At 41.5% G+C, this 22294-nt stretch overlaps 2 protein-coding genes across 7 annotated transcripts in view; both read left to right on the forward strand.

Moving 5' to 3' along the window:
- The first annotated feature begins 8222 nt into the window (after positions 1-8222).
- On the forward strand, positions 8223-9116 carry LOC141804781 (uncharacterized). Its single transcript, XM_074689396.1, has one exon. It carries the CDS (start codon positions 8223-8225, stop codon positions 9114-9116), a length of 894 nt encoding a protein of 297 aa, XP_074545497.1.
- A 9178-nt stretch (positions 9117-18294) lies between these two features.
- Positions 18295-22294, forward strand: part of LOC141803899 (receptor-type tyrosine-protein phosphatase mu) — a 251406-nt gene continuing 247406 nt past the window's right edge. For 5 of the 6 annotated variants that reach the window (XM_074687965.1, XM_074687967.1, XM_074687969.1 and 2 more), the window contains exon 1: positions 18296-18664. In XM_074687965.1, coding sequence (XP_074544066.1) covers positions 18592-18664 — 73 coding nt within the window. In that variant the 5' untranslated portion in view covers positions 18296-18591. Of the gene's footprint in view, positions 18665-22294 lie in introns of all 6 variants that reach the window. The other variant, XM_074687966.1, reaches the window with a different exon arrangement.

The following is a 22294-nucleotide window of genomic DNA, read 5'->3' on the forward strand; positions in this document are numbered from 1 at the left end:
GCTATGACAAGAAGGTGGTATTTTAAAACTTTCACGACTCCTTTTACTGAAACTTAACTTTGAATATTTAAACTTTAGCAACTAACTTTCTATGTGGAGAAGTTAAACTCTACCTTTGTCCCCTCAGGTTTGTTTGGCAAGGTGCTTCCCTGTTGTGTAGCACAGGTGATCTGCAAGATTTGATGACATCTAGTGGTGAAGTTGCAGATTGCATCAGACTTGCGCTTCTTCCCAATCCAGCCCTGAGGTGAGTGAGCGTGAAGGAACATCTCAGGTGACATCAGACCTCACAAATAAGCCCCTCCTTCAAAGTTAGTTTATGGGATGTGGTGTAAACACTGCCTGCTCATGTTTGTGTCAACTCTTTCCAAATAAGGCCTCTTCAAATGGTTTAACCCAAAGATTAGCTGCAGTATTGAAGATTTTAACTCTATTTTTACACTGGATCAGTTGTATGTGATTTATTTTGGTCATAATTTTATTTTTTTCTTACAGCTGTTAGCTAGCACTGGATTACTCTAGTCTTACCTTGGGCATGCATTATTTCTATACAGCCACTGAAGTGCAGAGATGGTAAGCTTTTGGATGGTGTCTATCTGGTCTTGAAGCTGGTGTTCAAGCTAAAACACAAACTCAACTAGATTCTTAAATAAAAATGATGTAACCTTAGGGCAGTGATGGGCACTGATAAGATTTTTTTGATACCAATGCTCTTATCGATTCAGTCTTTTATAAATTCCCTTATCAATTCCTCTTGTGAATTTTATCTATACAAAAAGTAGCTTTACAGGTTTTCTGTTGAAGCCATTCATAAGCCTACACGTAACTTTTCCTTCATTTGCCTTATTTTGACAAGCCAAAGTAATACTGATGTATGCTAACAGCTAGCATGTCAGCACAATTTTCCATATACGCTAGCATCAAGCTTGTGGTATTTTGTTTATGTTGTTTTTGGCAAATAAGGAGATGGATACCACGTTAAATGTATTGAATATGAATCTCCTGTGAGAGAGTCGTTTACATTTATTTGGGTTTTTCTTCAGTAAAACTTCAAGCTAAAATCCTGAAACTGAGTTTTCTTGGGAAACGTTATCAAACTGCTAAGCTAAGGTAGCTGTGGCAGACTTGTTGATGTAAGGTGCCACAGCTCTGGCATAGTGTAAAGAATCAACAAGGGAATTAAGCACAAGGGCTAACAATGTTGATAGACTGAAACATTTCTTATCAGTTCTCAACAGGAACAGGTTCAGTTCAATTCCCGTCTCTATGTGAGTGGTACGGAGGCCTTAAAAGGTCATAATACATCTTGTTAGTCACTTTTCTTAAGATCTAGACTTATTTTTTTCTTTATGTCAGAAAAGCAATTCTTCTTTACTCAAGATATAGAGATATTTATCTTGTCTCGAGAAAAAATAAGCTTTTCCTCATGAGATAACTTTTTTCATGGATATCTAAAAATCAAATTGCTGCAAGCAGCCTGAGGACTGTATGCTAAGCTGCTCTTCTGCTGCCGGTAAGTAAAGTTGTGTTTTTCTTTGTTCTCTATGAAAAGCACTAAGAAACAACGTCTTCTGACCATTTATAGCAATTAACTGACTAATTTAATTTTAAAATTTCCAGAAAACACACTTCACTGTCTTGAGAAAGGAAAATACATTTTCCCATAATATCGAGAAAATCAAGATTTGTATCAACTGAAATTAACTAGTCATTTTAGGGGAACTATAATGTATTTTATGACCTCTTAGGGCTTCTGTATAATAGTGACTTTTTTGATTTGTAGACCACTAGAAAATGATCTTCTTTTAAGAAAACAAGATCTTTTTTTTTGTTTTAGAAGAGAATGAATAAAAAAATATGTTCCATTATGACCTTTTGGGGCCTCCATAGATTTGAGTCAAGAGTGTTTCCTCTTATTTTTTCCTGAGAACAAACTTTTTTATGCCCCTCCTGTAGATTTGATTTGCATTGTTTTGTCTCCTCATATTTAATTTGATAGTTCTGAAATAGTTTGTGGTCTTAAATCCCCATCCTTGCACATCCTGCATTATTTTCTGAGTTGGCTGATGACGGGGCTATTCCCTGAAGCTTACCTTGATCAGACACGTCCCTGGTGGTTTAACGTGTCTTGCAGTGACGGATCCACATGTTGCCCAAACAGCAGATGCTTCACTTATGAGCTGGCACCAGACTCTGGAGGTTCATTATCGTCCCTGTGTGGGAATCGTCTCCTGAGTCTACAGGAAGTGACGAGGTCAGATCCTGGACTCTGACCTCACTAACATCCCAAAGTATCGACATCCTAACACACTCTAACTTCCCCGTTCAGCTGTTTGTGTTTAGCACTCAGTAGCTTGTAGCAGCCGCCTGCAGGTGAGACCCAAATAGGCTGCTCGCTGGTACTTCATCACCCTCCTGTTGTTGTCACAGCCACAATTGGTTTGTACTCCCCATCTGCTGCATCAGCAGAGTCAGGACTGATCTGGTCACTTTGGAGCCCAGTTAGCTGTGCTCACTGCACTTCCCTGTTGATTCTGAGCCATCATTACAAATGGTATCTTTATGCGGCGGTGTTAACCCGGATAGCGCTCTCCCCTGGGTGCCTTTATTATCTATTCATCATGTTGTCCCAGTTTATCTCAGGATGAATCCGGCTGCTTCACTTCAGATCTAACTACACATACCTGGATATGTGTGGCCTAAGGGAGAGAGATTAGAAGATTACACCGTACTCAGCGGAGCGGCTTCGGTAAGAGCTGATAAGGAGGTGAAAAATATTCTAAGAAGATGCAGAAAGGTTATGAATTTGTGTTTGTGCTCTTTTAGCACCGATTTGTCTTCAAGGTCTGCTTGAATATGTTAAAACTATTATTTCCTCGGGGCCAGGAGCAGCTTCGCTGTGTCCAATCTGGTAAATAAATGAACATTTGAAACAGTGAAATGAAATGTTTTGGCCTTGTACCCAGCCTCGGAGCAGCCTCGGCGGACACTCCCTCACATTTCCTCGCTGCTAATTTGCATCGCTGAGTGGATCCTTTGTGTCACCTGGAGGTTTGGGGCTGAGCAATGTTGCAGCCAATTTCCAGATGGCGATTCGAAATGTGTGACTTATCCTCGTTTTCTTTCTCTGACAAAAACTGCACAGACTCCATTAGGCGGGGAACGCGTGCACAGACTGAAAGTGGAAGGTGTCCAGTGGTGTGAATATTCACATCTGCACCTGCTGAATAATAGACGATTATCAGCTCAGGTGGCTCGCTATCTACCTCGCTATTCACATCCTCTCTTCCATTTCATGACACTAATTTTTGCCTGGAATACTCAATAGGCTTGCAAAATGCATATTCCTTGTCTCCAAGTCCTGATCTTGTCTTGTATGCTGTCTAAAGAGGGAACAAATTCTTCAATGCCTCTGCAATATAGACCTCTGAGAGCCCCGGGTCCTGGCAGGCGCTCCTTACATTTCAACAGAAGAGAGACACCTACGGCCGGCTCTGTGGCGGCAGGGCCATACATCATCTGTCATCGCCAGGAGCCTCCACAGTAATGAACAAGTGATAATGGTATATATCTTGAACTTGAGTCTCTAAAGGTAGCTCATCCGGAGTCATTATTGTGCCACATAACCAGATGAGCTTCCTCAAATGAGATCATTTTTGTCACCCCGAGGACTGGAGGGTGTAACTGTTCTCAGAGTGAATAACTCATCCTCATTTGCCGCTAATGGGACTCCGTATTAAGGTGTTGTGCGAATGCAAGAGGAGTAGTAAATCCCATTTTCTTGTAATTTCAAATCTCAAGCTGTTTCCACACATCTGCTCCTTTGGTGGAGAGGCAGATTCATCTGCACGGGGATAAAAAAGGAGCATTTAATGAAGATTCATGCCCTGCAGGATTATGGGGATGTGTTAGGTGACGGTGGAGGAATATGTCATAATGACATCTCTCTGTCACAGAATTATTCAGTGTGTCCATCTCCTGGTTTCTCTCCCACCTCCTGCCTCCGTCTGTCCATCCATCTCGGCTTTCTGCAGGTATGCGATGCTACAGTTAACCCATAATGAGACATATGCATATGAAGCCACGGGAGGGTTTCTCAATCTGACAGCATGTGTTTGGAGCCACCCCAGGGATGTGTTTGCACACCAGGGTGGATGCTCTGATGGCTACAGCTGAGGTGTCATTTTTCATAAAAACAGACGCATGTAGGAATCCTACACACACACTCACACACACCGTCTTTTTGTCTTGCAGGAGTCAGCCGCAAAGTTGATTCGAAGTTGTAAACATTTACTCAACGATGTCCAGATGAGCTGCACAAGCGCCCCCAACAAGCCTCACATCTCCAGAGTCCAATTCAGCAAACACATGATTCAAGCTGTCAGTCATAAGTGCTGATGTAGCCGCGCTGAGAGTCCCCAGAGCTGGATATCACTGCTAACTGTCATCCAAGTACTTTGATTACTGGACTGGGGGAAAGAATGATGACTAAGGCCACTCTAAGTCCTGCTCAGACTCTGTAAGCCTGCAGCGGAAAGTGGATCAGGTCCAAGGTCCCATTTACACCCCTAACGTTTATATAACGTGTTCACAGTTCATAAATGGAGACCACTCGTGTTACTAACAAACATCTTTATCACTTTAAGGATGGCTCATGATGATAAGTGACATTGAGGGAATACAAATCAAGGTTTTATCAGTTCAAGGAATAAAAAACATTTTTCTAAACTTTTTTTGACAGTAATAAGTTGATGATAGTGCTTAGAGGAGGTAAGACTTCCCACTTAAAGCCCTGAGTGCTTATTTTTAAATCAGGGGGTGGGGACCATCCACACATGTAAGCTAAAGCTGTGGAGAAGAAGCCAACTGAGGCAAAGTGGAAAACTCTTCTGTGGTCAGACATCTGGCCTGTTGTCAGCTCACAGCTCAAAATAAGGCATCTCTGATGGTTTAGTGGTTAGGGATGGGTAGGGTAAGGTACTTTATCAGGTACCCATTTCCATCTGTAATACCGAATACCGATTCACATATAATCAAACAGTACCATGTTTAGGTATTTGAACCAAGCGGCAACCTCCGGTCTAAGAATATGAGACAATGCTGAAGTGCTAAAATCTGCTGTTTCTCGATTGTTTGCTTGAGGCTGGCTCCGGAAGTACAGGAAGTCACAAACACACCAAGCCACAAAAAGCTGTTTTCAAAGCAGAAATTAACCTAATTATAGCCTGGTTCAAAAAACGTCTCCTGTCTGAATCACTAATTTCACTATCGCCACACACTGTACAGGGGGGGAATTTTTTTCTTACTCTGCGGTTTAGAGGATATTAAGATCTCGAGCTCGCCCAATCAGAGGCACAGCTCGGGTCACGTGACCGACAGGCCCCCTATAGCTGTACGCAAAGCCCTTGGCACTTCCAATATGGCCGCGATAGCTGATCTGCTTCATTTTCCGTTTCAGAAACAGACGGGTGACGTCAGGGAGACTACGTCCATGTTTTATACAGTCTATGGCTTGAACGCATCCTTGTGACTGAGAGGGAGTGGCAGAGTAGGCGACTTTTCATGCTGGACATGAACACAGCATTACAAGTTTATATACTGAGAAATAAAAATGTTAAATTGAAAAACTCTCAATTTTCATTATTCCACAAATTCATATTTATTACCACATAAATACACTCAAAAGTACAGACAAATGGTATCATTGAGTATGGTATTTCCAGGTACCGGGCATTGGTACCCTATTGTTTCAAATGTGCAGCTTTCACATCTGGACAGGCTTCATCAACGCTTAAAGGTCTGAAACAACTTATGTCCCCATGAAAAAACATCTTCTTAGAGAAGCCTTACATATGTCAGACAATGCCAAACCACACTCTGCATCTGTTAGAATAGAATATTCTTTTATCAATCCCCCATAGGGGAAATTTTTTTGCTACAGCAGCTCACAGAAAAAGTGCAATAAATTGCAATAATAAAAAAAATAGAATAATAACACACTAAGAATGTGAAATTTGAAGAAATATAGAAAAGTAGAAAATATTACTATTTACATATTCACATAAAAACAAATAAGAACAAGATCAGCACTGTACCATAACAATGAGCGCTGTTACAACAGCATGGCTCTGTAGTAGAAGAGTCCACGTGCTGAAATGGCCAACTTGCTGTACTGGATACAAAATATTCTAGCATAAAAAAAAAAAAATACACCATATGAATCTCTGTTCCTGCTCCAATCCATTATGGTTCAGATTTTTATCTAAGTCAATGTGTCAACTCACACTGGATCCACGCCATTGTCTTGTCTGGTCTGGCTGCGTCCCTGCTCCGGCAGTTTGCAGCAGATTCACAAGTGTTCAATTTTTGACAGATGCAGGAGCTGTCAATCGTCTATTTGCAATAAGGTGGATCAAGTGTGACAGGAAGTCATGCATGGAAACTACCCAAAAACTCCCAGTGAGTTTCAAAATAAAACAAAGCGTGTCAAACCCCGATTGTATTTAGCATGACTACACCAACAAATGGATATAATGAGCGTAGCCAGATCAGGTGTTGACAGGTTTGAGGTTTGAACCAGGAGAGGATCATCAAGTTGGGACGGAGATGCATGGTGTAAACACTGAGTGAGAAAACCCTGGACTGTTTGGCACCTTACGTTGGACAAGAACGGGACCACATTCCCCACAGCTCCAGGAACTGGTCTCCTCAGCCCCTGAATGTTTACAGACTGTTGTTAGAAGAAAAAGACGGAACACGGTCATCGAATTCTGAATTGCCTTGTCTTTGCTCTATTGTGAAGAAAATGTGATTTTATGTGATTTGTAAATCATTGTATCCTGGTTTTATTCACATTTTACTTTCCTATTTGTAACTGGGGTTGAACTGAAGGTGTACCGTGTCACAACCTTGTGATCCTGCTGCGTCACTCTTTGTTTACAATAACTGAAATAGAAAGTAAAGGATTACTATGACAGTTATTGGAATAGCATCTTGGTGAACGGGCTGTGCTGTACATTCTGTACATACGGCATCAAATGTACATATGTCTATGTTGCAGTATGGAGCCTATGCAGCTTGTCTTTCTGGAATTATTATGGTTTTCTTCTCTTTTGAAAATTGTTATTGCAAATTCACTCACCAGAATCTATGGCTACTGAAATTTGATGCAGAAGTTTAAATCAGTTGAATGTTTTCTGTGCATCTTGCAGAATTGGAGCTGAGTTACTAAGTTGCATGACATTGAAATCTAAAGTGCATTATGGGATATTCTCTCTGCTCTGTCTTGCTGCAAATGTATCATCCTTGAATCTTATTTCAATTTACCATCTTGTGAGGAAGTGGAACAAAAATCTCTGAGAAAAACCACAAAGACACTTAAGAGAAACGGCGCTTCAGAACTTTTCACCTCAGCGTGTAAATTGCTGGGGGGAAAGACAAATTCAGAAATGTAAATGCAGCCCGGTGTGAGCTTTTACATAAAGGCGGATAATCCCCCCGGGGCCTCATGAATGAGCGTCTGAATAACAGCCGAGTTTTCCAGGAACACACTGAAACGTCCCATGTCCTTTTGCTCTTGAGATTAAAGCAGCACATGTCTGCGCATACGGTTCCACTAATACCTCTAAGATCTGTTACTTTTTAAAGGGATGATTCATGGCGGCCAGCTCGGTTCCATATTTAAGCAAAGGGGGCCACTATTGCGAAAAAGAAGTGAGAAGTATGTGAAGTATTTGAGTTATTTTAAATGTAATGTCGTTTCAGAGCTAGCAGGTGCGGCTAAAAGCACAACAAGTACAAAGTGCGACCATGTGTGCGAACGCTGGTGTATTTCTGTGTGGTACACAATGAGATCATGGAGGTGACATCAGCTGATTGAGCTCACACAGCATCCTACCCCCGGTCTGCCCTCAGGGGTGGGTGGGGAGCAGGGTGCTATCTGTGGACTTGCAAAGTGACAGGACCAGCTGGGGCATGAAATCCTGTAAGACAGGCAGTCGGTCTGGGAGACACACGACCACGAGCTCTCACATTTGAAGCAGCCGGATACTCTGTGAGAGGGGACTGCTGCCAAACATCAGGAGTTCTGCGATAAACCTGTGGAGCTGATCATGTTTGCTCAGGAACGTTTTAGCAGCGGTCAGTATTCACAGAAATCTTGGCCTGTTGCATGCTAACACCTCTGTAGAAGTGATTGGATCGAAACTTTTCACTTTTCAACAATGGGAGGGAAACAGTCTCGCGGTTTCCCAAACAAGGACTTAAATGAGTTGAACCAAAAAAGGAAGAGCCCCGGCAAAGAGGACTTGCCGAGTCTGTCCTCAGCTGCCGAGCGGATCCGCAGACATGCCACGGTGCACTTTGGCTACAGCACCCTCAGTCTTGCCATGCGAGGGTTACACGGGACCCCCAGTGAGCTCTGGGAGCTCAGAGAGCTGCAGAAGCTAAACTTGTCCATGAACTCTCTGTGCTCTTTGCCCCCTGCCCTCGGGGCTCTGGACAACCTTGTGATCCTCAACCTGTGGGGCAACAACCTGTCGAGCCTGCCGCCTGAAATCGGCCTCCTGAAGAAGCTGCGGGTTCTTTTTGCATGTCGGAACCGCTTGAGCGAAGTCCCAGAGGAGCTCGGCTCCTGCACTTGTCTGGAGGTCCTCAGCCTGGCGAACAACCAGATCACGGGACTTCCTGGAAGCTTGGGGTCCATGTGCCGGCTCACCAAACTCAACCTCAGCCACAATCGCATCGTGCACATCCCGACATGCGTGTACAGCATGAAAGGCCTCGTCTTCCTTCACTTGGCGTGCAATCGCCTGGAGACTATTGCGGACCAGATTCAGGACTTGGTAAACTTGAAGATCCTCATTGTGGAAGGGAACAGCATCCACACGTTACCAAAAACACTCTGCTTCCTGGAGTCTTTGGAACTCCTCAATGTTGACTTCAATGATTTGCAGAATGTGCCGATGGAAATGTATCTTCTGAGCAAGCTTGGGAGGTTGGCGTGCCACCCGCTGGATAAAGGACTTCATATAATCCACAACCCCCTCCTCAAGCCGATCCAGGAGGTGCTGCAAGGAGGACTCAGTGCCCTCTATAACTACCTCAAACCCACGTGAGAAGCTGCTCCTGTGTGTTTGCGTGTAGTGTCATTACAGGATGTTGGCACAGATCTGACCCCTGGCATGTGGCAGTCATGCTGCGAGTCCTCACTCTTACAGCACACTCCTGGATTAGATCCCAGACGGATGACCATTATGCAATGTCACTAATAATAAGTTTTTTTTATGTATTGTAAAGGTTGGGTTTAAAATAAACAACAAATGCATGCCATGTCATGTCAGCCGTGTAAATCCACAGCCGGACAAGACGCAGAAATTCACAGCTCTACATTTGGGGACTGATTACTGAGCTGCTGATCTTGTTGATCTCACCGACCTCAGGCCCTGTCCCTGTGCCGTTCAGGTCATGGGGGATCAGGTGTGTAAAGTCATTGGAAAAAACAGTTCAGGGGGAGCTTAAAATCTGCAAATAAATAAATAAATCAGAAGACAACAGGGACTTAGACTCTGATTGAATGTTGTTGGGCTGTGTCAGATCAGAGCGGGGCTGCTGCGTGGCTGTCATGTGTTATTATGGAACAAGCTATTTGAGGAGATGGAAACAAACTTACAGGGCACATGTCACCAGAGATATGTGTGTGTAAAAACAGGGAAAAAGAGGGTAAAATCAATTTAGTTAAGTTGGCATAGGTGCGATTCAGTCTAGAATCTGATCATATTTTTTCCTGCTGTATCCTTAAAGAAGGGGTATTCTGCTTTCCCATACTTTAAACATTGATATAAAGTCACAGTGGTGGATGTTCATACTGAGCATGTGCAGAATTTTAAACCTCTAGATATTCACATGTAGAAATCACTGGATCTGTCTGTCAGTTTTTTTAAAAAAATAGCACAAGATCATGATGAGATCTTGAAGAGATTTCCACAAGATCTTCTAAGGATCTCCTGACTAGTTTATAACAGGCTGGCCTAAAGCACCAAGGTCTGCTTATTGCTCCGCCCCTGACATGCTTCCAAAGGGCTGGCCAATCAGAGTGAAGGGGGTTCATAGAGTGGGGAGCCTTAAAGAGAAAGCAACAAAAATGAAGGGTTTGAGACAGAGACTGAAATAAGAGTTGTCTAAAACACCAGATTGAGGATAATCTGTAAGATACTATTTGTAAAGATACTACAGGGGCACGAGGGACAAAATTAAGACTACACAAAAACACAGTACCCCCTCTTTAAATCATAACATCTAAATAATTTCATGCCAAGGCTGCAGCAAGTCTTAAAAGTGCTCAGAATTAACACCCCTGTACTGCAAGGTTTTTTGGGGTGAACAAAAAGGAAGAAATGATGAAAGTTTACAGAGGGATAAGGATTTTTTTTTATTATAAAGCACAATAAGTGTCATTATTTATTTGCTTTAGGTTTGGGGTTCTTTGTACTAGGGATGTACCGATCTGATACACTGATTGGTATTCACGCCCAATATGGCTATTTTTGGAGGTCCAGTAGCATCAGATTTTGTTTTGTGATTGTAACTGATCCAGTTTTCACATGTTTCCAGCACCATTACATAGAGCTGGGCAATATATTGAATATGCTTGATGTATTGCAAGTTGTTGCCCCCCCCCTCCCCTGCTTTCCGTTTAGTCACGGCGCTCAGCTGTGCACTGCTCAATGCATGATGGCAAAGAGGAGCTTCATTTGGTGTTATTTTACAACTGAATACCAAAATACTTAAAGCGGCAATGTTTTCAGAAAACAATTAAGGTTCGGTGGTAACTTTTGTAAAGTAAGTGTTCCTCGAGGAGGCACCAGCAGGGCTCACTTGGATACAACAAATATGGTTCGTCATTTACAATGGAATCACCAAATGGTGTACAGGATTTATCAGCGAAAGGTATTGGTATGGGATTGGTATCGGCAAAACATCATGAAAAAGTCAGATCAGATTGGATCAAAAAATCTGTATCGGGACATACTTTAAACCACTATTAAGAGGGATAATTGATTAAGTAGGAAACTGGATGTGTAGGGTGTGGGATAATGTGCGGCACCAGGAACTGAACCCTGGTCACACAGTTAAAGGCCAATTGCCATAAGCCAAGGAAAGTTCTCTAGCGGACCTCTGGTGACAAAGTAGACAGTTTCTTTGCAATAAGGAAGTTAAAGCCGTAACATCTGATTGTTTTAAGGTGTGTCAGTTAATTTTCTGCACAACCAAAAATGTGAGTATATTTTTAAGGGCTGCAACAACGAGTCAATAAAAATGTAATATATAGTATAGTAAAAGCGTTGACGAGGTTTTCCATAATGGATGCACTGTGCTGTGTCATTATTATATTAGTTTGTCTTCTTTCTTTTTGTTGGATTATGTAGTGGTTGGCAACTAGCCGAAGGTGCATTACCGCCAGTTTTCAGAGTTTGGAGTATTTCACTGCTTTTTTTGGCCCACCAAGTTCTTAACCTGATGACATAACAATGTATTTTCTATTATTTTGCCCAAACTGTTGATTGTCATTTGTTATACTTTATAAATGTAGCATCTAGTCAGTTTACTTATGTTCAAATATGTTATTTCTTTGTATATTTCTCTTAGTAAACATTAGTCATTAACTAAAATAACAACGCATGTTTTGTTTTGTGAATTATACTATTGTGCATTCTCATCCTTTTTTCTTCCCAATTCATCGACTAATTGTAAATAAGTAAGTCATAGTAAGTCATAAAAACATATATACCCTCTAACTTCTCTGTATCATTCCTCAACAACTGATGAGTCCTCATTTCTTTACTGCACATGACAATAGTTAGTAAAATCCTCAAATAAGTAAACTAAAACTTTGCAGCTTTATGTCAGAATGACTAAATACATCCATACACCTGATTTCTGCTCGTACACCAAAAGGTTGCTCCCGCAAATTAGCTCATGAATATTAATGAGCTTCAGATGTCCCCACATAGAAGAAGGTCACACGTTTCCCTTCACTCTCTGGGAGAAGTGTCGGTGAAGAGGAAGAGGCTGAAAAGTGACCTCTGTTGGTGTTTACGTGTTACTACATAAATCAAAGTGAATGCTGGGCTCACCCTCTCCTCACACACACACACACACTTTCACACACATTCATGATAGATGATCCTTCTGAATAAGTCTTTGTCCCAGATAGTGATCATGGGATGTGCTGTCAAATAAAGCACATATAGGGATGTAGCATCACTGCCAGTCTGATGACCTGAATTCTCCGTTTCGTTGTGATGTTTCTATTCTTGTAAAAAAAAAAAATATGACTTTGAAATTATGTAAGACTTTCCACAAAACTTTTAATCCCAAAGTTTTGCCTGGGATCCCCTTAGGAAATGCAAACAGCCTCTTGTGTAAAGTCAAAACAATTAATTAAAATTACCTTCCACAGTGTGACAATCAGCCTCATTTCTGGGAGCGGCTCTCACTCAGTGGTGGTCAGCTGTACGCCGGGGATCACACATGACTGCGGTTAGCAGGCTTTGTAGGATTTGCTGATTCTATTTAATTGCTGTTTGCTCCAATAACTCTGCTTTATAATAAGGCACTGTGAAATATAATAAGTGTGTGAGCGCACCTTTGTTCCAAGGGTGTTTTGCATTCCTGAAGCAAAGCACAGAAAGCAGTTTAGCATCACTAGCAGCCGGAGTCTTCTCCACATAATGAAGGACAGCTAATCAATCCCATATCGAGCTTTTGACAATCAAGGCGCGGGATAATCACAATGGAATTAAATGACAAAATCACTGTTGTCTGGCGGCCACACAAGGAGAGCTTATTTAGTCTGTCTCTGGAGTGCGGTTCAACTTCTTTGATTTATTCCGTCACACTGAGACTCCTCACATAGGGAGAGCTGATTGGCATTTATTGACAAACAGTATTACACCGCCACTTATGTCAATTACTGCATGGTGTTATTTAGCTCATCGTGCTCATGTTTAACTGATTCAGAGTCTTCCTGCTGGGTTGAAAATGCTGGATTTGCTCAACGCTGATAGGTGGTGGCGCCTCTCCACCTTGAAATGTCAACAACACCTCCTTTAAAGCGCAGGATGTTGTTCAGAAATCAAGAACAGTGAGTCACTGAAGCGCCAGGCTGCTGTCATAACCTTTGAGGCCTAAATGTGGGATCTTTTGATCCTGGTCCGGCATCTATTTGGGAGCCACTTCCTCCCGTCCAATCAGTGTGATGCCTGTGTCCTCCTTTGAGAGTGTGATGAAAGTCGGCTTTTTAAAGGTTACTGTGTGACAAACACAAACAGGGGAGCGACAACAGACGGTTTTTGGTGGACCTGGTACATGTCACCAACACAGATGAAGTCCAGCAGCCCAGCAGGTGAATAAATCAGGAAATTAAGACAATCATAAAGTTGCAAAATCTTTACAAAAATATGTGTTTAATATAGACAAGTGGCAGAATTTTTTTTTTAAAGAGTTGAAATAGTTAGCTGATCATAACTGACCTATGGCTAAGCCACGCCCCCTCCACTCACTCAGACAAACAACAAACATTCAGTGACAGATGCCGTGGCAGGTGTCATTTCGGAGGAGGCCACTGATGATTTTTGGAGCCAGAAAGATCACACATCATCTAAAAGTCACCAAAAGGGTCTAAACTTCACATTGGAAGATATATGAATCATTTTATTGTTGAGAAAATTGATAAAAAGCTTCAGTTACAAGACAAAACGCCATTATCACAGCTGTTTCTCGTGTTCCTGTAGTTGTTTGTCTATTGTTTCTCAGTAGCAGCGCACATAAGCTACGTCATACCGTGGCTTGATGTGGATTGGTCTGTGGTGAGTGTGTCAATCAGAACGGTCATCCAATCACCAGCTGCTGATTTTTTTTAAGGTTCCGCCTAGCGTGTCAGGTTAGGACACTGGAGCCTAACTGTCAGACAGAAAAAGGACAGAAGAGCCAAAGAAAGATAAACAGGAGAGCTAGAGCACAAGCTAAAGGCTAACACAGTTAGCTAACTCTCCTAAACGGAGAGTGAGTAATAGCTCTGCTTGGTGGATGACTGGCAGGAAATAACCAGGATTTACTAATGTACAAATTACAGACACATCTCAGAGCACAAGGCTATGAGTAGCACCAGAAATAATGACAAATAAAGATGGCTATTAAACTATGGTACAAACTGAAGGTTTAAGTTTACTTTTAGTCACATTTCAAACAACAGTGCTACAAAACTGTTTATAAATTTTGGCTTGTCACGCTGTATCCTGTAAAAAGTTGACTTGAACAAAAAAAAGTATTTTTGAAAATAAGATCTTATCTTCATTGATTTCCAAAACAAACCATATAGGTCCCTCTTGTACCGCTATAGTAGCCTAACATAATTTGCAGCTAAAGAAAAATATAAAGAAAGAAAATCTCTATTTTTTCTCATTTCAGCCTATGCCTGAAAGAATTTGTTTTAGCTACTGTCTCTTTAAGGCTTCCTGCTTCACAGGTGTGAGGCCTGCCCCAGCAACATGTCATGATCATGAACCAATCAGGATGTGATGATGTCATAATTTCACCTGGTGAAGATCTTGATGTTTACAATATGGAAAAGTAGAATACCCCGTCTTTAATATCATTAAAAGTGATTTTCCCAGGTGAACTTAAAGAGCATCATGAATGATGGGAAAACAAAAGCTATGTTTTTAAGCAAAGCAGATCTATTCAAATTACTTTATGACTGGTGTTGTTGATAAAGTGCGCTCTGATGTATCGACAGCTCTCTTAGAGGACGACATTACGTCAAGCCATACGAGCGCTGCATCGTATATTTGTAGAACATGACTTACAACCGAGTTTATGGAGGAGCAGTGACACACAGGCCTCAATCACTCACTTACACACACTCACTCCCCCTCTCTGCATTCATGGCTGAAAACAATGATGCCATCCATTCATTCCTCCATCCAATCAGACGAGTTTACATTCTCATCAATTCCCATGACAGCTCCGCTCAGACTGGTATTCATGCATTCCTGGCAACACAACGGCCGCGGCCAAGACAATACCTACAGACCACAAAAAGACATGTGGTGCTTCTATGAAATGCTTCAGCCATTGTTTGGTGTCTTTATGTGGGAAAACAACAACCGGGGCCGTATATCCTTGACAACAGGAGGTCATTTTGAGACTAAATGCAGACTGGTGTCAATCTGGCTGCTTTTTAATTAGCCAGGAAAACTGCTGGTACAAGAGAAACCTCCATGTGTGTTTATGCATGCAAAAACAATAAGCCAGTGACATTGGCTGACTTTGTCATTAGTTGCTTCTCCATCCCTCTGTTTGACATCGCTCTGAGAATATCCTGCCGTTTGTTTGCACTCGCTGTCTCAGATAAGACTAATTTTGTGCAAATATTTGCATAAATTAAAACAAGGCTTCCTTATTGACTCATAGTAGCTGAATCAAAACTTGGTGGGAGGATGGAGGACAGTTTCTCTGGGTTAACAGACAGGGTCACACTGAAGGTCAGCCTGGGCTCCCAGTTTAAAGGATCAATGGGTGACGTTGATCATAGAGGACAAACAAGGTGAAATAATCCAGTTAGCACAGACAGAAAGAAGATAATAGATCTATTTACTTATTTAAACTTGGTTCATTCAATTTATTTATTGTTACAGTTGGAAAAATGGTGATCACATAAAGATTTTACAAATTTACAGGTCAAATTTATTGACTTTCCTCTTTACCCTGAGATAACTAACAGTGTTTGAGGTTTTTGACATGAAGAATACTTTTGATAAATCAAACTTAAAAAACATATATCAAGATCCAATCTGAGAAATTGGACCTGGTATTTTGAGAAATAAAGCTTGTTTTCCCAAGATAATTTCCTGGCAATCGAAATTAAAAAATCATTTGTCTGATCGGGAAAATCAGTTAAAATCTCAGGAAAACAACAGGACTTTTCTCCTGAAACGAGGAGTATGTATTGAATCATGACCTTTCGAGGCTTCCATATGGATGGAAAAAAACAGCAACTTAGGTATGTTGCTAAGAATGAAAAACAGGATGTGGGAGTACTGCACAGGTGCACAGACCAAAGAAAGAAATGAGAAATCTTTAGGTGCAACTCATGTTCAAGGACACTGAAGATGTTCTTCCACTGTATGTGGAGAACATAAAAGATTGTTTAACTTGTTGTTCAACAAACACTCCCGTGTGCTTCTTCAGACACATGTTTGTGATCCATTCTTGCAAGAATTAAATTTTATCTTTAACCATCTGCCTTTTTGCATCTATCTGTTCTTTCACATATGCGTGTAAAAGTTAAATGCCACAAAAATAGCTTCTCTCTTTTTTTTTTTTAAGAATACAAAGCTTATTGTCTTAGTGATATTTAGCCAGAACAAAAACAAACAAAAAGCACAAAGAAAACACAAAAACAAACAAAAAACAAACAAGAACAAAACAAAACAAACATAAAACACAAAAAAAAACAAAAAAACAAACAAACATAAACAAAAAACATAAACAAAACAAAAACACCAAAAAAAAAAAAAAAAAAAAAAAAAGAAAGAGAAGAGGGCTAAACTACTTTTTTGGTTGGAGATGAATAGTAAAAGCAAACATTATCATTTTCCCCCCATTATTCTTTATTCAATTATCTTCAGCTAACAAGAAAGGTAAGTCAAGATCTGAAGAAAACAACAGAGTAGGTGAAAAATGTATTTAATCATGACCCTTTAGGGCTTCCGTATACATTCCAAAGTATAAAGTAAAACATTAGTTGTATTGCAGATGAACAGCTGAAATGAAGTTGTCTGGGCTTGTCTTTTAGATGCTGTTTTATGCTATGGTTAGCTGTTCCTGTTTTTGCTTCTTTTCTTTTGAAGTTTCAAATTTGGAAATCTGTACTCAGTACTGTAACTTTAAAGGTAGGGTCTGCAGGACGTTACTTGTCCGTAAACAGAACATTCAAACTGGGCTGCTCCTCTTTAGCTCAGTCCAGTGGCAGTGCACACCCACAGCCTCCTACTGCGACTACTTGAAACACATTTACTAGCCTAGCATCCACCTGTAGCAGCGTGGAAGTGACTCGAGAGCTGTGCACTTGACTTAGCATGTTAGCACAAGCTAATCAAGGGTATTTCACACATGGATGTATACCAACACAAGCGTTCTTCTATATATCTATGATTTCACACATACCTGTGCACTGTGATTGGCAGATGTAACCCGCTTACTCTCTGCCCGCAAACGTCCTGATTGAACCAAAATATCAACAAACAGGCAGTGGAAGATTGGAGGCAGAGGCCCAGAGAAGACGACTGATCAAGATTATTCCTGTAAAAACTGAAATTTTTTTTTTTTTTTAGGAAAATCCTGCAGACCCTAACTTAAACAATTTTACTGAACAACTTTCTCTCATATCAAATTAATTTAAATTTTTTAAATTGAAGGTAGTTAGAGGATGAAAGGGGGAGGAAAAGGGTGAAGGAACTAAGCAAGAGTAAACAGGGACAACTTGAAACAAGCTTTAATCCTCACTGAAAGTCCTGCTGTAAGTGTTAATCAAGTAAATATATTTAGAATTACAAAGAAAATGGACAAAATAGAAGCCAAAATAATAAACAAAAACAAATCATTTAGTGCAATAAATCCCCACCTGTAGCCACCTTGAGTTGAAAACACTGACCTCTCAACACCTTGCTGTATTTCAGAATAACAAGTTGCTGAAGTCATTTAATATAACAGTTGTTTTTTATCCAAATCAGCTCACAAAAATGCTAATTTAACCAGGGAAGGAGTTAACTTGACTGTGCTTTCCTTTGTATTTCATTCTGACTGACACATCTAGTATGTGGGATTAAAAAAAAAGGGACTAACAAGCAGCATTTTAGCAAAAATAAATAAATGGATAAAATGAAATAAAATAAAATAAAATAAAATAAAATAAAATAAAAATAAAATTCAATTAAAAAATAAAAAATAAAATAAAAAAAATAAAAAAAATTAAAATGAATTTCTCCTTTTCTCTCTTTCTTTTTTGAAAACAACGAGTGTTATCGACTACTTTTTGTTTTAATTACTTAAAATTAACGATGGCAGAGCTCAGAGTTCCTTTTTAGGCTCCTTGTATCAACAGTTCCTCCATAAAAAACCCCAAACAGAGCCACTTTCAGGGGCTGGCCGAGGATACACCTCCGCCTCTCTCCTCACCACTCACGAGCCGGGACTCGCGCGCGCCCTCTACCGGCCAGCCAGCGCGCGCGCAGCCGCCGCTCTCCTGGAGCTGCCGGACCACTCAATCCACGCGTAATTCAGGAATCAGGACTCACTCACACATTCCTCCTGCAAGAAGTGTGGAGCCAGCCGGCCAGGAGCAGCCGTGTTCGGGCGACAGAGTCCTCTCCCAGCCCGGCAGCACGTGAAGGGACGGAGGGCAGGCGGGAAAGAGACTTTAGATGTAACACTGGGGAAAGTGTAGTGAGGATTCAAGTTGCTGTAAAGACTGAAGAGTTCCCAGTTAACCCCGCGGCTGGGGGTTAACGCTACGACGCCGCTGTCGACATGGATAAAGTTATTAATTGCTTCTTTGCTGCATTAACGCTGCTGCTGTCTGCGAGAGGGGAAGTTTTTAAAGGTAAGGAGGATTCTACCTGTACGTGTTTGCTCTGAGCATGAACGCTGACTTGGTGTCTCCGCCGCAGCCGGGAGACGAAGTGTAGGGACAGGGACTCCAACTCTGTTTGCCCATTTCTTTGACTGACAGTTACCTTAAAGGCTTCAAATCATAATTGTGATGAGAATTTAATCACACATGGGAGTATTTGAGTGTTTTAAGTCTTACAGCGAAGCATGAGGAAGACTGGTAATTGAACTCACCTCAGCTCCAGTTCCGCTGTGCGTAACGGGCAGGTGCGTTCAGGGCACCGGGGCAGCCTTGTATCTCCTAATGCCACTGTTTACATGAAAACAACTTTAAGGAGTCAGTGTTTGGCTCTAAGTTTGTCCCTATAAATGCTGTGTGATGTGATTAACCTTATGGGATGTACGCGTCGAGGTGGCACTGTGTCCGCACATAGGGTGAAGTGTTGAGCCAAATATGACTCAATCTTTTAAATTTAGTCTTAACTCTTATAAAATTTCAGATCTGCACACAGACTCAGATTAAGCTCACTTTAACATGAATTTCCTCTTAAAGAGTCTCCATGTAAGTTATTTTATTTATCAGTGGGCTGATTGAAATTTCCTTCCCCATCTTTTTTTTCACCTTAAATTTGAAAAAGCAACTTTTTGTGCACAATATGCACAAGCTTCCCCTCATTTTCTGCCTCCCTTGACTCAGCTAACTGGTTGATTCACCTTCAAATGTTTAACTTCTTGTCGCCTTAAAGATTTTGAACAACTCTCTCTCATCTTCTCGCTGCAGATGTTGTGTTTTCAAAGTGTCTGCCTCATCATTTCTCTTGTTCCAGCCTCACTTTAAACCAGACCATTGTGTTGTCTCACTCTTCTCGCCTAATTGCTGATGCACACTGCATCCACTCCTGCTCGGCGTAATCATATTCATACATAGGCTACTTCATTTGCTGTGAGTCTATTCAAAGCTTTATGAAGAGGGGAGAAAAAGTTAAGGGATTAGCAGCAGATAGTGAATTGACTTATTAGAATGACTGTAATAATAATAGTGCAGACTTTGAGCGGGGGTGTAATAATGGCTGTAGATTGCCTGCAGGGGACTTAACATTCAGAGGGTAATTTAGGGCCTGAAGGGGTCATTTCTGCTGTCTCCACTGTGGCATTATCTATGTGCACAAAGGGGCATTAGCCTATATTCATGCTCAATCAATATCTGTAGATAATGTGCATGCTGATGCAAACTGTCAATGCAATTAGAGTCACATTCAGAAAGTTCCTGAAAACATGCGCCACTTTGATTTCGTGCCCCGCTCAAGCTCGATGTGTGAGGTGAGGCTTGTCAGTGCATGGAGGAGGATGCAGTTTTCAAAGTGCCTGTAGGGGGCAGCATGGTACACATTTAATATGATGGAGCCAAGCTGCTGATGGATCAGAATTCAGATGCACTTTGGAGGCTGGAGTGGGACGAATGTCACTTTGATGCTGGACGCTTAGCTTTTCTGTTTTACCTTTGCTCAAAAACTTGATTTAACACCCAATGCTTCTAACTTTGCAACCCTGAGAACTTCAGCTTAAGTTTTAAGTGCAACCCATTTTCTTTTTCCTCCTGACTGATTCATAAACCGACATTTTCAAAACATCAAAACGACAAAATAAGCTGTTTTCCTTCAACTCTTCCTCCTCATGTCTTATTAAAGTGCAGAATTAGCTCATTCAGAGTCCAACACAAGCTGCAAACTGTTGTTTATCAAACACCCTCATCACCAGGGGTCAATTTTTAGAGCCTGAGGACTCTCATACCCTGCAGCTCAAAGAGTCCCCCGGTCCATTTTGCTATGAGGTGCATCAGTCTTGCCCACTGGCAACCTCAGGACGGAGAGATTTATCGGACTGGGCTGCGCTGCAGGACTCCCAGCGGTGCTGAGAAGCCATCGATAAATGTGCTCCTAATTGCGTGAGTGTGTGTGTAAATATGTAAACCAGGAAGAAATCAATTGGCTGTGTGTGTTTCTCTCCCCGGCTAGGTGACGGATTAGCCACACACGGGTGGAGGTAGTACGCAGGCTGGAGACATTTGTTATGGAGAGTATGTGATAACAGCTCATGTGATAATTAGATCACTGAGGTAACCAGAGCACCACCGGGCTCCTTCAGCGCCTTGTGACTGTGCAGCCTCAATTGGATCACAGAGAGAGTCGAGCCGTGCAGAAGTCTTTTAATTTACACGTTAAAAAAAACTCATAATTGGGATCAGGGTGTTTCTGTTTCATCTGCGTGAACTTGTTTCTCAGAGCACACATGAACTGCTCTTTTGTTGTTGTTTCTTCCTCCCTGTTGCTTCCAGGAGCGCGTTGGATGCTCTCAGTTCAGAGAGAAAGAGAAAACACCATAAATCACTTGTTGTGTATGGCCAGTGTTTCTGTTTTCTCCACTACGAGGACAGCTTTTTTCATCCACGAGGCCCCAGCCTTTGATATCTATACTCCGTCTTTTGACCGAGCACATTAAATTCCAGGGAGCAGCATGCTTTGTTATGTTTACCACCTTTTCCAGCAGCCATAAAACCTGCCTTGTTTTCTGATAGGGGTGAGCCGTGTGTGGAGAATAATGCCCGCGCTCTGAGTGTGGAGCTGTACTTTGTCATTGTGGAGTGACTGCCGCTGATAGCGTCCTGCTTGACCGATCCTGATTGCCATCCAAGCTGTGACTAAGGAGTAAAAACAACACATCGGCTGCTCGGGAAGATAAACAGCACTTCATTTGAAGTCTGGCAATAATTTCGATAGTTTTTCACTCATGAAATGTTTCTTTTTTTCCTCCTCCCAGCTGACTCAGACTTAATAGAGACTTTTCCGAAAGGTGTCCTGAAGGGTGGCAGTTTCCTTTGTGTGAGCCAGTGGAGAATGAAATTAAATATGCATGCAGTTTTTTCTCTCTCTCTCTGGCTTCAACCAGTGTTAGAGGAGGAAAAAAAAACAGCTTTGCGGTGATTGATGATAGTACAAAGCAGAAAAGTGAGGTGTCTACATTCTTCTGTAACTTTGCTTTTTCAGACACTTGTATTATGATGATAATGAAGGCGGCAGAGACGCGTGGATTTACTGGAGCTGTTCAAACACGGCGGCTACACGTGTGACTTCTTGAAAAGGGTCTGCAGAGTTTGTCGGCGTGGCTGTCTTAGGACTTGTCACTTAAATATCCAAACTTTTTAAGAAGCTGCGATGTAAAGCACTGCAGTGCAGGCTGAGTCCATTTGTTTGAAGTATCTGAGGAGTACCATCCATTTTTTAAGAAGGAGAGAGGTCCACACTTCAAAGTGTGCAAAATAAAATCGCTGCTGTCTGGTTTCTCTGAGATTTTGGAACAAGACTTCAGAAGCGAATCTACATCACACTTTGCATGTCGGTGCCACAGATTTAAACACAATCACTGTTAAAGCGGCTGCTACTTTGGTGCGTTCTCCTTTTGTTCCCTGCAAAAATATACAGTGGGGAAAATAAGTAAGTCATCACATTTATTTCCAAAGATGCAATTCAGACAAAATTTCTACCAGACATTGGTATTAACTCAAATAATCCACACATGAAAAGAAGCCACAATGTTCAGGTCCATAAATAATGATTATGGTGAA

Source organism: Halichoeres trimaculatus, unplaced genomic scaffold (genome assembly GCF_033239565.1).
Source record: "Halichoeres trimaculatus isolate MK-OKI-2021-1 unplaced genomic scaffold, fHalTri1.1 fHalTri1_scaffold_15, whole genome shotgun sequence".
NCBI classification, from domain to species: domain Eukaryota; kingdom Metazoa; phylum Chordata; class Actinopteri; order Labriformes; family Labridae; genus Halichoeres; species Halichoeres trimaculatus.